The sequence below is a fragment of the Abramis brama genome (genome assembly GCF_963993115.1).
Source record: "Abramis brama genome assembly, chromosome: 2".
Classification (NCBI taxonomy): Eukaryota; Metazoa; Chordata; class Actinopteri; order Cypriniformes; family Leuciscidae; genus Abramis; species Abramis brama.
This window is the reverse complement of record NC_139964.1, coordinates 40,077,127-40,091,822: the sequence shown is the minus strand read 5'-3', so window position 1 is coordinate 40,091,822 and position 14,696 is coordinate 40,077,127. Positions and strand designations below refer to the sequence as shown.

At 37.0% G+C, this 14,696-nt stretch overlaps 1 protein-coding gene across 1 annotated transcript; it reads right to left on the bottom strand.

Annotated features, from left to right (window-relative positions):
* Positions 1–3,904: 3,904 nt before the first annotated feature.
* klf5a (Kruppel like factor 5a) lies at positions 3,905–13,658 on the bottom strand. Its single transcript, XM_084099125.1, has 4 exons — positions 13,351–13,658; positions 9,583–10,468; positions 7,994–8,053; positions 3,905–5,401 (listed from the first exon to the last, which is right to left on the bottom strand). Exons 1-4 carry the CDS (start codon positions 13,498–13,500, stop codon positions 5,223–5,225), a joined length of 1,275 nt encoding a protein of 424 aa, XP_083955251.1. The 5' UTR covers positions 13,501–13,658; the 3' UTR covers positions 3,905–5,222.
* Positions 13,659–14,696: the final 1,038 nt, after the last annotated feature.

Genomic DNA, 14,696 nt, shown 5'->3' with positions numbered 1-14,696 from the left:
CTTTTACATTTGTCACAAACATAGTTGCATTTATTCATTAACGCTTTTATCTAAAGTGAATTACAAATAAGGAGCATCACAAGAGAAAAGAAAAATGCTGTTTCTTCAGAATACATTATGACATCATTCTGGTAGCTTGAGGTGAGGACCACATGGAGCTCTAGAGAGGACAACTTTAGGCAGCATAGACAAACATCTGAGGATAAACCTTCTACTAAGGTACAAGTTTGAGTTGTTTTAGATGTTTTCTTAGATAGACAGTTTGCATGTGTTTGATTTGAATGTGTAATGTGTCTATTCGTAATAATATGAGGGGCCGTACAAGCCAAAATCCATTCTTCTACTGTCACACTCATATTCTCCTTTCACATATATACATTTCTACTCTCACACACTCATACATTCTCCTTTCACATACATACATTTCTACTCTCACACACACATACATTCTCCTTTCACATACATACATTTCTGCTCTCACACACACATACATTCTCCTTTCACATTTCTTTCTTTCTTTTTGGTATACATTACTTCCTCTTTAAACAGGAAGTCACACTCAGACCTGGAAATACATGCAAGACTTGCTCAGCTGGTCAAATGACCTACACCTGACCCCGCCCCTAAACCTACCCATCACATGGGTTTATTTAGACAAATTAAGAGTGAGGTCGTACGAATTAGCCACCTTTTACTCACTCGTACGAATTCGTATGAATTGGTTGTGTGATAGAGTTGAATATACAGAGCCGCAAAAACGGAAGTTCAAAGACAAAATACTAAAGATGGCTGTGCGTTTGTTTCTCTGGTGCATAAGGTCTAATAGGCCTGTAGTTTTTCTTTGCAAAGTGACATCGCCAACTACTGGCCTGGCATGCATAATACAGCGTTTTTGGTCATTTTAGCAGATCCTTGTGAACGGGATCATTCTGACAACATTGTCGTCCGTAAGCGTAAAAAGCAAAGAAAAACTTTTCAGTGTTTAGTACATCGTTGTCGTGTAAACATACCCTTAGTAATTTATCCAAAGACTGTGTGTCCAGGAAACTCCCTTTGAACATTCAGTGTAGTTTTGCTTGCTGAACATTTACCCTGACCATCCACAGCTGCATGATAGTGCTTGAGGGAAGATAAAAGTCGGCTGATATGTGGAGTGCCGTAAATCAGACTGGCATTTCTGCCCAAAAACTGACACCTTGACTGCTTGAACTTTACTGGCTTACATAAAAGGCTCATATAATCATCACTTTTGTTTGATTGGTCTAAAGTTAAGCTTGAATGTCTTTAACATGCCTTTGACCTTTCCCAATCCGAATAACTACAAACCTATCAAGGCTTAGTGTTGGGATATATTATGCTAACTTGATTATACACTCTCAAAAATAAAAGCTTCAAAAGGGGGGTTTCGTAGTTAAAGAAGAACCATTAGTCACATTTTAGATTATGGTCAAATTCTCACTATTAACTATGACTTTTGCCTCAATAAACTCCTAATTACTGCTTATTAATAGTTTGTAAGGTAGTTGTTAAGTTTAGGTATTGGGTAGGATTATGGTATGTAGAATATTGCAGCGTGGAATAAGGCATTAATATGTGCTTTATAAGAATGACTAAACAGCCAAAATCCTAGTAATAAGCAACTAGTTAAAAGTGAGAATTGGACCCTAAACTAAAGTGTTACTGAACTATTTTTGGTTCCCCAAAGAACATTCCAGTGAACAGTTTTCCTTAGTTTAAATAACATTTGAATAATCTGAAGAACCTTTTCCCTCTATAAACAACCTTTTGTGCAATGGAAAGGCTCAATGAATGTTAAAAGTTCATCATGGAACCTTTATTTTTAAGGTCGATGCCAGTCCATGTTATCCCTGTCTGGCACTATCCATACCATAATGTACAAATCTGTGAGAAATAAAGCTGTTTCCTTTGTCTTTGGCACTTTTGTTTGTTTACAGCAAAGGGAGACTCATTTGTATTGATCTGAACCGGACAGGTTATGAGAAAGTGCAGCTTATGATGTTTTGAGGGCTGAAAGTGAAGAAAAAACTAGGGGCCCTATGCATTAGAGAAATAATGTTCACCCTGGGGGTTTAAAACCTCCATGTAGGCTACGGAAAGGGGGAGGCAGGAGAGGAAGAAAGAGTGGAGGAGAGAAGAGGACTTGTAGGAGTAACAATTCTCAGGAGGAACCCTGAAGAACCTCCTGATTGGGTCCAGTGGAGCTTCCATTGTTTGCCTGTCTTTGACATCTGAAGTTCATTATGTCCAGGGCCTGAGGTTTGTCCGAGGAATCAAACTAAGAACATATGTAGAAGAGAGGGAGAAAATCCCCTTCTCTTTAAAAGCAATGAAAGCATTTATTTTCCTTAGTGGTGTTTCCTGATCTCATATCAAAAGCTGTATTGTTTCTTTGCTCACAGGGGTCCCCAACGTTTTGGCAGCTTGTAATTCAGTTGCACCCCAAGAAACTGCCGATGCCTCTTAGAGTAAACAGTGCGTTCAACAAATGTCCATCCACACTGATAGTTTCAGGGCCTGAGATTCTGAACATTACAGACATTTTTTTATACCAAATACCAGTTGAGAATCAGAGTAAAATTATCACTCTAGGAATCATACTAATTCCAGAATTATTGTGAAGAGGTTCAATTTGAGTGATATAGGACGTTTTCAGTAGTCACGGTGGACTCTGCATGGGATCTATGAGCCTGTGAGCAAAGCAATCATCTGCTCCGGCAGCGACACCATTAAGATTCCAGTGATAAGACTGATTTTGAAAGGCTGTAATGTGGAGTTTGTGGGATCTGTCCTGAACATGAGCTGCACGTCAGCTATTAAGTAACAGTCTTGCCCATATTAAATATAGAAATCTTGAATTACAACCAAATTCTACTATCAAATTACTGTTAAGGTCACTAATGCCATCTGTAATCTCTGAATAACCTTAAAATATCAATTAATATATAGTGTGTTCACCCAAAAATGAAAATTCTGTCATCATTTATTCACACTCGTGTTATTCCAAACCAGTTTCTTTCTTCTGTGGAACACAAAAGAAAGATGTAAAATTCTAAATAGGTTGCACTGGACAATATCAAAATAACACTGAGGTATTGCGCTGTCAACATCACTCCCTCATTTTTGACATTTGTTGACATAAAAAGGAATTCCCATTAATTTTCTTTTTCAGAGCTTGAGGGTTTTGTTTGATTTGTGAAAATTGTTCCTTTACGATGTCAACTATCAGATAAGAGCACGTTCAAAGTGTTTGGCATGGGTCCAAGTGATCTTTGAAACGTAAATTTCTGCTTTGATGATAGTTTTATCTTTACTTCTTTGTAGTATTTTTTTTTTCTTGAACCTTAGAAACATCAACAAATAGTAATTGGTCAACTAGTTTATGGTGACTCTAAAGGGAGTGAACAGGAAACCCTAGGCATACACCAGTGTAAACTATAGAAATGCAGTTTATCTGCTTTAAGGGAGGATGATTAATTACTTTTGATTCCACCAGTGTAGTAATGGAGCCCCTAAAGTGACTGCAAACATAAAAAAATTAAAAACTTTTTGCATGCTAACGAGAAAGCACTGCTTAAAGTCGAACACATCTTAAATCTGCAGTGGTCAGGTGGTACAAGTCGTAGCTCTCAGAAAATTACCAGTTTACACGTTGTAATTACAAGTTCTACAAGCAGTTCAAAGTTATTACGGTAATTATGAGATGAACGCAAATGTTTCTTGTGCGCACACAAAGTCTGTATAATTCTTTTTTTTTTTTTTTGCAAAGGTCCCTTTAGGGGCTCTATAAATAATAATTCACCTGGACACACATTATTATAGTTTTGTAGAAATTTAACACAGAGAAAAAAAAAATGTGTAAGAGAAGTTCAGTTTGTAAAAACCATTAAAAACTATGAAGTTGATTTTATTAGAATTCATTTCAATCAGTAGACATAAAATGTTTGTCATGAGGACAACCAATTTAGAAATATAATCTACAAAATAAGTTTAAGTGAAATATAAAAAATTCAAAGAAACAAAAAGAGTCACACAGCCAAAATCCAGAGCAATATGATGCCCTACTTTTTCAACAACAACAAAAAGAAAATAAATCAAAATAATATTTACAATAAAATGTCATAGTATTTACATTAAGGCATTTCAATTACACAAAACTTGTCAAATTCCACTTCACAAAGCCAATGCAATAAATACATTGATTTTACAAGTATGAACCAGATGATACTTTAACCCTGTCTTTAAATTATGAAAGGCAGCCGAATTGTGGTAATAGTGAAATAATGGCAACCTGCTGAGTTTTTACTGACTGTTTTTTTTATGACCAAGAAGTCGTAGCATGTGCTGCTGATAAAAACAAACATGAAAAGGCACTTTAAGATGAAATGTGATCCAAAGGCATTATTTCAAAAGAACAGTCACTGTGGTCTCGTACATTCATATGAGCTTATGCATCAATGACAGTGGGAAAACAAACGGTCGGCATGCTTCTGTGTGTATAAAGGGGACTGTACAAATCACACAGCTGTCTAAAGCCCTTTTCCACTTCTCATTGCTTTTCTATACCATTGTTTAATAATTCATGAAATAATTGCTGTTCAGTAGCAGCACATTATCATCCAAAGCTATAAATACTTCAGCAACTAAAAAGAGGGAATCGCAGTATAGGCTGTGTACTTGAATACCCAGTATGAGCAGTAACTATTCCAGTGAGATATATATATATATATATATTAAAAGTATTTATCATACATAGATATTCATATTTCCAGTCTAATTCAAGTGCAAAGTAAAATGGGAGTTGTGTCTTAGTGCTTTGCAGATGTACAAGAACGAATCCTGTATATTTTACAGTTCCATTTCATTACGTTTAAAAACGTTTCATCTTCCAATTAGAGGATCTCGTGTACAAGAATGAGGGTCTTAAAGGAAATTTGATCTATACATCCGAAAGAGAGATGAAAAAGGAACGGGGCGTTATATCTGAAGGTACCACAAGAAATTGGCTTTCATGGCAATATCAAAAGTTTTTTTTTTCAGTTTACAGTCGACAGCTCAACGCTCTCGACAGGTCAGAGAGAGAAGATTACCCTAAACATTATAAGGTTCGTCGCGGCGTAGAGAGAGAAATGAGTTGTTCTGTTATCACTTCATGTGCATAATAATGAGCATATGTGTCTGTTTCAGTGAGTGTGTGTTTGTGTCTAATTCTGGTGCCTCTTCATATGCAGGGCGAGATGATCGGAGCGAGAGAAGCTGCGGCTGCACACGGCGCACTGGAAGGGTTTGGCTCCGGTGTGCTTCCTGAAGTGACGCGTCAGCTCATCGGAACGTGCGAACCGCCAGTCGCAGCCTTCCCACGTGCACCTGTACGGCTTCTCACCTGAACAGAATGGACATCAAGTTAAGTTAACGTTAAGCACATGGAGTCACCACTAGAACACGGAAGAAACTCATTCACAGTAAAAAAAACTGGTTTCTATTCACGAATACATTAGTAATACTAAATGAGTAATCTGTGTGGGTAGCGTTTCTCTGTATGTCATTGCTAGTAACCATAACAAACATATACTGAGAGGTGTGGAGCTACCTAATAAACTTCACTTAACTCGATCTCTAAGATTAAAGTATTTCAGAATTTTGGTACGTTCGTGGAGGCTGACAAGACTAAACTCATAGTCGGCCATGAATAGCAGCGCGATGTTTGCCTTTCTAGAACTCGGGTTTAGAAGTTTTAAAGTGTGTTTTTCAAAAGATGACAAGGTTATTTCTTCCTCCTGAAATCAGGTCGGTTTGTTAATCCCTTCGGAAAATCCTGCCAGCTCAACACATGCATTACAACCCTTTCAAAGCTTGAAATTCGGATAGTCGATGACAGATGGTAAAAAAGAAATGCAAATCTTATATTTAGACGACTTAAAGAATGACGTGAGATTTAAAGACTTTATTTTGTGTCCTTGTATAAGATCATGAACATTTTGAGATCAATTACTCATCCTTATGTTGTTCCAAACCTTGACTTACTTTATTCTACGGAACACAAAAGAAAATATTTTGAAGAATGTTCAACTTTTTTTTGTCCATACAATGAAAGTCAATGGGGTCCAAAACAACACTGGACCACATTGACTGACAAAAAATAAACAACACTTTAAAAAAACAAAACTTCTTTGTGTTACACAAAAAAAAAAACTGCATACTGGTTTGGAAAGTCATGACGCTGAATAAATTATGACAATTATTTGTTTTGAGATTTAGTTTTTGAGTTGTGCATTGACTGATTGTTAGATTATTTGAAATATCAGTGCAAATGATAACACACTGAAAACTTCATCACAATGTTTTCATTCATCTGGGCTATAGCCTTTTAAGTAATAGAAAATGGGAGCCGAAGAACTATAAAGAGTGATACTGCGAGTTCAGCTGTTTCAAACTCATGCAGTAGGTGTGGCGCTCAAAAACAATTAACTAGCAAAACGTCAGGACATGTGCCTGTCTTGAGCTTTAACGTTTGTGAGGAGAGCCCTGAACAGGGATCCAGTAATGACATGTTTGGATTGGGCATCTCATGCTTTGTCTGCCTGAGGCCCATCTCTTCTCTCCAGGGACTGGTTGGATTGGGTTTTATCTTGAGTTGTTATCTGTACATGGTGTTTTTGTTTTTTTAAACAAATTAATACTTTATTCAACAAGGATGCATTCAATTGAACAAAAGTGACAGTAAAGACATTTATGTTGATACAAAAGTTTTCGGTAACACTTTACAATAAGGTTCCATTTGTAGTTACATTAGTTAACATGACCTAACAATGAAAAAAACTTCTAAAGCATTTATTAATCATAGTTAATTTCCACATTTACTAATACAATATATTACTGTTTTTACTGTATTTTTAAACATATAAATGCAGCCTTTGTGAGTATAAGAGACTTATATAGACTGCAAACTTTAAAACAGTATTGTAAGTGTGAAAAATTTCCATTGAATTTGGTAAACTTCTATTTTATTTAATAAATGTTGCATTTTCTTTTTATTGTGTGTGTGTGTGTGTATTTGTTTTAAGCAATATTGCATATATTGTGCACAGAAAATTTAGGCATTGTTAAACTGACCCGCCTATTATCTATAAACATATCATTATGAATTTGAAAGTAGCACCTGCACTGTAATTGTACATCTCATTTTGACATGTTGTTTATTCGAATACAGCAACACTGTCAAAAGACTAAATCATGCCATGTCAAGACTTACAGAAAAGAAAAGAGTGGGTGTTGTTATCTTATCGTAATAGTGCTTTACAGGCAGTAAGAGCAAGTAATTAAGCTCAGGACTTGGTGACATAAAAAATAAATCTATAGCTGGAAAAATCTACAGACTTTTGATGGCCTGATAAGTATACTTTATCAGTTTATTAAGTTCACATGCCAAAGGCCACGTTCTGGAATGCATGAATATTCAGATTCACTCCTCGGGTCAAATGAGGTCTGCTCTTCTGTTTACTTCCATCCGGATACTAAATGTGTATCTCCAAATATATTTTTATAGAGAGAGAGAGAGAGAGAGAGAGAGAGAGAGAGAGAGAGAGAGAGAGAGAGAGAGAGAGAGAGAGAGAGAGAGAGAGAGAGAGAGAGAGAGAGAGAGAGAGAGAGAGAGAGCAATGCTGAACAATGAAATTTTTAAATGTACTACTGATATATTCAAATGTTGCCAGGAGGTCATTCAAATATTGGACGTTAAAATTTAATATGGAAAAGGAAGTAGAAAAGGCTGTTCCTGCTGATGTATTTGGGCATGGTTTTGGTGCAATCTCATATTAGGAAGCGGCGCAGGATAGCTTTCAGGCATCGTGCAAGAATGAACGCATGTGCATGCCAACAACGCACTTCTGCCCAGCAACATGACAGTAAAGTGCCAAAATAGGAGGGCAGCTTTATCGAGCATAAATAAAACCATTTTTAATTGGAGAACTCTTACCAGTGTGTGTCCTCAAGTGAGCTTTCAGGTGGGACGACTTGGTGTAAACTTTCTTACAACCTAAAAACATATAACAGCTTTTGTTACTCACAACAGTATAAAGCATTTGTGTGTTGAGTATTTATAAAATAATTATAAATGATTAAATATTTAAATAACTTATAATGCAATTATTATATCTGATGCATATACAGTATGACAGGAGTATTTTAATCATTTTAAAGACTGTAAAAAATGGTTGTCAGGCTATTAATAAAAATATCATTCATTATGAAAATAATTATACATTAAATATTTAAACGATAATTTATAAGTATTAAAAAGCAATGCAATGATTTTCATTGCATTGATCTTTTGAGTGATAAAAAATCTTGGGAGGCTATTGATTAAAAAATTATAAATTGTTAAATATTTAAATTATAAGTATTAAAAAAAAACTATGTAATTGTTATGCTTGATGCATAAACGGTACAAAAAGAGTGCTTTAATTTCTTTAAAAAAAAAAAATAAAATGTTGGGAGGCTATTTATGATGAAAAAAAAAATGTTATTTAAACAATTAAAATCAATCAAGGCCTGGTTTCACAGACAGGGTTTAGATTAAGCCAGGATTAGGCCTTAGTTTAATTATGGCATTTAAGTAGCTTTTATAAATGTGCCTTAGAAAAAAACAACAAAAAAACATTACTGGTGTGCATCTTGAGACAAAACAATGGTAAAATCAGATTTTAATCTTTTTAAAGATTTTAATATCTTAAAATATGTCAGTACGAGTTGCTTTCGGTTAAAACAGCTCAAACATGCATTTTAAACAGACTATATGCTTAAACCTTGTCTGTGAAAACGGGGCAAATATAATAAAAAATGCAGTTATTATGCTTGATGCATAAACAGTGTGACAAGATTGTTTTAATGTTTTGAGATATAAAAATTATGGGAGGCTATTGATTAAAAAAAAAAAAAAGAACATTAAAACAATATTAAAATGATTAAATATTTCAGTTATACATTATAAACCAAACAATGGCATTTTAATGTTTGAAGTACGACAAGAGAGCAATTTAATATTTTAAGTCACCAACACAAAATCAGTTGGTTCACTCATCACCACAGTCACAAACAAGAGCATCCTGTTCTTTGGTTTCAGTATGCTTTCTTTTTCAATTAGGAATCCAAAGCCCATCTCATGTCGTTAGCAGTAAAACCCCACTCAGTGAAGAAAAGCAGTGATGGGTTCTTAATTGCGAAGCACGTCATATCAGACATGCAGCTTCTTAGTGTAAATGCACTATTAATGGCACTGTGAGGCTTGTCTGTTTTACAATTTGCCCAGTCAATTTGATGCAACAGGATTCAATAACAATTAGCCTGACGTCAACTCTCTGGCATTCATTTTGAGCACTGGTTAAAAGGCTTTGCCCGTCTCTGAATTATTTAACAGTGGATTCAAGCGCGAGTAAGAAAGCACAGTAGAAAGCAGCGTTGTGCTCCGGAAAACGCAAGAGCATCTTGTGAATTTGGCTATTATGCTTTTTTAGCTCAACATGATTAATTTAAGTTCAACTGAAACAATTTGTTTATTCTCTTTACCTGGAAAATCACAGTGGTGTATCCGTCTTTTCTCGAGGTCTGGGTTTGTCCTTCGGTTGTAACGGACAGGCATGGACCCGTTGGTCACGGAAGGTCGTGTGGGGGTGGGGGTTGGGTGACTGGGCGCATGGACAGCCATTTTGGAGGCGATAGTGGCGGCGTAAGATGGTGGTGGTGTCAGATTGTGAAGCAGTTCCTTCTGTCTGTCAGGACTGCCAGGTTCTGAAGTGGGAGGCGTAGGGGGAAGATAGGGCATTTTGAGCTGCGAGTGAGCCTGACCCTGAGGATGGACGAAGTGACCTGGGCCGAGATGGTACCCGGCAGAGGACATGCCACAGTATGGTTTGGAAGCAGTCTGTTGGGTCGCTAAGTGCAGGTCGTGGAAAGTAGGCATCTGTGAGGGCACAGAGTGAGCGTGAGAATCGGCTTGATGGGGGACGTCCAGCTCTGAGTTGAGGAGCTGGAAGAGTGGCCCATCCTGAGGGATGTCAAAGCCTTGCATCTCCTGCTTGACAAAGACCCCGGTGTTATCGTCCATGGTGTCCATTCCAGAGCCTGAAGTGGAATTTGCGTTAAAGATGCTGGTGAAATCTGGTAACGTGGATGGAGGGCCGGTCGCGCTCACTGGACACTCTGGATGAGAGAAACGTGCCGCTACAGGTTCAGTTTTGACCTGGCTGGGGACCGAAGGCCGTGCCGGCCGGCACAAGCCCGTTCTTAGATACGCAATGTCGGGCAGGAAGACATTCATGTTGATGCTGTAGGGGGAACAGTGGTCGTCTCCGAAAAACTGGTCCATTACAGAGATACTCTCTCGTCTTGACTTCTTTAAGTCGGGGAGAGCCATAGGTTGTGGAGACAGGTATTTATCCATCTCTAATTTAGCCTAGAGAGCAAAAGAGAGAAGCATCAGATTGTAAATGCAGTTGTAAGGGCCATTAAATGCAAACAAGGTAAACAGATTTCAGAATAATAACTACTGGAATATTGCATACGCTGCTTCTGTCAGCAAAGCTGGCAGCATCTCCTGGGACTGCTCGTGTTGGCGGAGCACAAACACAAGACAGTATATTCACAACATTTTAGAAAAGCTTGCAAGAATGCAAATATTCACTTACTCTTATAACAATGGCCAACCTGCCTGCTTACTCAGCTACGACAAATTGGCTTGGAGTGAAAATATATGGACTACTCAATATTTACTTACAATATAAATATATTAAGCAAAATAATAGAAAACACATTTTAGCATTTATTCTCCAGTACACATGTGATTATTTGCTAATCGGTGTTATGAAATATATATATAATTGTCCCTCATATGAATAGAAAAGCATGTTGGAACAAGTAAAAAATAAACCGTTTTTGACGGATATTTATTTTCTTCCTCTTCAACTGAGGACAGTTTGACTACTTGAAATCTTGAACAATGATGAGTAATGATGAGTAATGGTAATGACATTTTTGTATTTGGAGAAAACGGGATAAGCACTAGCCTTGCTAACACAACAAGTTAGCTAACAATCAATTAATCTAGAATGTATAACAATAAAAAGACCTAAAATTATTTAGGAATATGAATATCAATATGTTATGTGAACAGGCAAGCATGTTGGATCAGGTAAAGCGAAATACGTCATGCACATCAAGTGATGAACCAATTTATTGGCCAGGCTGAGTAATTGATATTTTGAGGTAACCGATAACGACGTCTGCTGGCCGATTAACAGGTCACTTTTCCCAGTCTTTAAATCTTATCAATTAATAATAAATAATTTACATTTACATTTTTGTGTGTGTGCAAATTTTAAGCAAATCTGGTGTGAAACCTCAATTCATCTAAATTGCCATTGTATTATGTTTATAGTAGGCTATAACAGCATTACATACATCATGAGATAGGCCTACCACCAATTTTAGAAATTTTGCAGGTATAGATATACTTTACCTGCAAAATCTTTGTGTGAAGATGTGAAACCTAAATCAGGACTTGATGTTTTAACACCTGATCTTTGATCAAGTATATATTGAGAGCACGAAGCGATTGTGTTGCTGTATGGAGCAGTCAGAGGTAAAGCATTTATCAAGTCTTCTTCGATATGTCTCTGCTACATTCCTCCTAAGACTGTAAAACAGCGCTCATACCACAAGCTCAAAACAGACTTTGCTGACAGGTGGAAAGCATGCTGGAGAGATTGCTCAGCCTTTCCAAATAAATGCCAACCAATTATCATAAAACCGTAATCAGCACAAAATAATCAATTAAGATTCATTCATTACTCCCTCCTGAATGTAGTAACATCTATAGAGTCACTAGAGGAATAAACACGAGGGAAAATAAAAAAACACTCACACACATACATACATATACTCGGAATGCCAGAGCTCTTTAAGTGCTCTTTACGCGGCTGCTACGCATAGCTATTTCTGGATTTAGATCTTCCAGCTGTTCGCTGGACATGTATCTCTTTCACAAGTTTTCAGATTGAGGCTCGGCGTTGCTGGGAAGTTTGAGTTCGGAGCGCGAGAGCAGCGCGCGTGGGTGAGGAAGGAGGGAGGGGAGTCAGTTGTTGACGGTTCGGTAGCCAAGAAACCAACTGCAAGCAACTGACATGAGCCTGTGCGCTATCCGACCCAGCCCAGACTCTCCCCTGCATTACAGACACGGGGAAACCCCCCCAAAAAACACCACCAAATCTCTTTGAAGTGCATAATGACAGATTATACAATTGAGGACGCTTTGGATTTGAAGTCTTGAACAACGACGATTCTTCAAACTAGGCTTATGCTATGTGTGACAGTAATGACGGCTATGGTAATGTTTTGTTGTTTAGGCTACTGTTTGGAGAACACGGGATAAGCACTGAACTCGCGAAGTTATCTAGAAGTCAACCAACTTTCAAATAACAACATAGCCTAAGTTACTTTGGAAATGACAAAGCTCAACGCAGAACATGTTTAAAAAATTCTTAAAATCAATTTATGATCTTAAAATTGTAACTCTGCCTGATATGGTGTAAATGATAAAGCATTTAGGAGAGAAAAAACAACAACAACAACAACAACATTCTATTACACTGAAAAATTATATGATCAATAAGTTATGACAACGTTTTTTTTTTTTGTTTACATTGCTTTAACTCATCAAAATAAGTTGAGCAATTTTAAACTTTTTTTTGTTATATCAGGTTCGACTATTTTTTTAACAGTAAATGTAATTTAAGTTAACGTAATGTAGTGTAAATGACTTAAACATCCAAGTTTATTGTACTTACAAATTTAAGGCAGCAACTTTTTTTTGCAGTGTAGCCTATTATTATTTGTGCACACACAATTGACTAATACATTGAAATATGTTTAAGTTATCATGGTAAAGTGTGCAAAGTAAAATTGTCCTGCGTGTATTGAAGGATGTGAGGGACAAAATTAAAACGATTAATTTCTAAGCATCTGAAAATCCAACATTTCAGCTATCGTTAAAACGAACTTTACGTCTATTTTAATTATTTATTTATTTATTTTTTAAAAAAAACATTTTGTTTTTAAAAAATGTATCCTACCTGGAACAGAAAAGTTCCTTTAAATGAAAGGATCGCACATCGCTGAACGCATTTAATGGGGCATGATGCTGATGGGACTGCAGGCGTGCAGCATGCCGCATCATCTACAATGGCCCACCTTTCACACAACTGAGGCATATGATCTTTAATTTATTGAATCATACAGTCTTCGAGAGCACCATTCAGAGAACTGATAGAAACAATTTACCTGACAATAGTCGTTTGATAAGCCCCTTTCCGTATCGGGATTCTTGGCTTCAAAGGAAAACAGAGAGGAGTCCTCCTGAAAGCCGTCGGATAGTGAGGGTTTGAGAAGCGAGAGAAAGTCATCTTGTCCCGGTGCGAGCGCAGCGCTCATCGTTAGAAGCGTAGCGGCAATAAACCCGTGGATGTGACGGAGAGAACGTCCGCAAAATGTGTTTTGATAGACGTCGAGGAAGGGGAAGTGAGTGTATGGTGCATGGAATGACACCCGTGCGTGTATGTGTGCGCGCTTTCGGTAGTAATATCCCCTTTTGCTTCGCTCCGTTCCTGGAGCTCCGGGATATATGTAGCCTATAATCGCTGAAAGGGCGGGGCCGGACTCTGTCAGGGACTGAGAAAGTGAGACGGCTACACCTTTACTACTGCTGATACTGTAACAGCGGAACAAGCCCGTCAAAACAGCCGGAGTTAAATATGTCCAGCCCTACGTATTGCCCCTCAGCATTTAAATAATGACGGTAGTGCAGAATAAGGCTAATATAAAACTCACTATTAGCCTTTACTGACTAACAGCGATAATGAGTTCGAATTGTCGGCTAGCCTATTTATTATTTTTACAAGTTAATTCAAACTTCATTTTGTGATGAAAACATTTGTTCACTTAGTTCTGTTAAAAACTATAACAGAGAAGCCAGTGAAGAGTTCATAGCAAGTAAAACGCTTCTTATTCCGTCAATTCACGAACGAATGACTCTTGTGAACCGGTTCTTTTAAGTGATTCAACAACATACATAATGGTCAGTGTAGTCTGATTCCCGAATCTTATGAGCCGGTTCTTTTAGTGAATCAAAACACTTCCTAATATCTTACTGGATTTGTGAATCAGTTACTCGCGTAAAGAACACAGATATCATTATGTTGTACTTAGATGACGTCTATTTAAAGATAGGCCACTTATATAACATTTGCTATAATAAGAGCTATTCAACGAAAATGAATGAATTAATGTTTTCACATTTTGACTTGTTTTGTATTTTTATTAATGCATCCAGGTCCACATTCGACGACATTATGTCATCTCTAATAAGTTTCTCTATTTTGTGGAGGAACTGTTACATTTATTTCTGATTTAATAAGCCAATATCTGGCTTGTTAATGTGAAAAGATCTCATTATTTAGCAAACGACTGTTAAGGTATATGCAATAAGATTTTTTTCTTTTCTTCAAATACTAAAGCACTAAAATAATCTTTAATGGAACTGGAATCCTGAACGAGGTACAAATGCTACCAAGATGTGTCTTCCAGCGCTTCCCGTTTATAAAGCTGGGAAACAAGGCTTATTTACAAAC

Excerpts from the sequence above, each read along its gene's own strand:
- klf5a (XM_084099125.1), bottom strand. The coding sequence starts at position 13,500 with ATGAGCGCTGCGCTCGCACCGGGACAAGATGACTTTCTCTCGCTTCTC. Across the intron at positions 8,054-9,582 it reads ACACCACTGTGATTTTCCAG|GTTGTAAGAAAGTTTACACC; the intron begins GTAAAGAGAATA and ends ATATGTTTTTAG. Across the intron at positions 5,402-7,993 it reads TCACTTGAGGACACACACTG|GTGAGAAGCCGTACAGGTGC; the intron begins GTAAGAGTTCTC and ends CATTCTGTTCAG.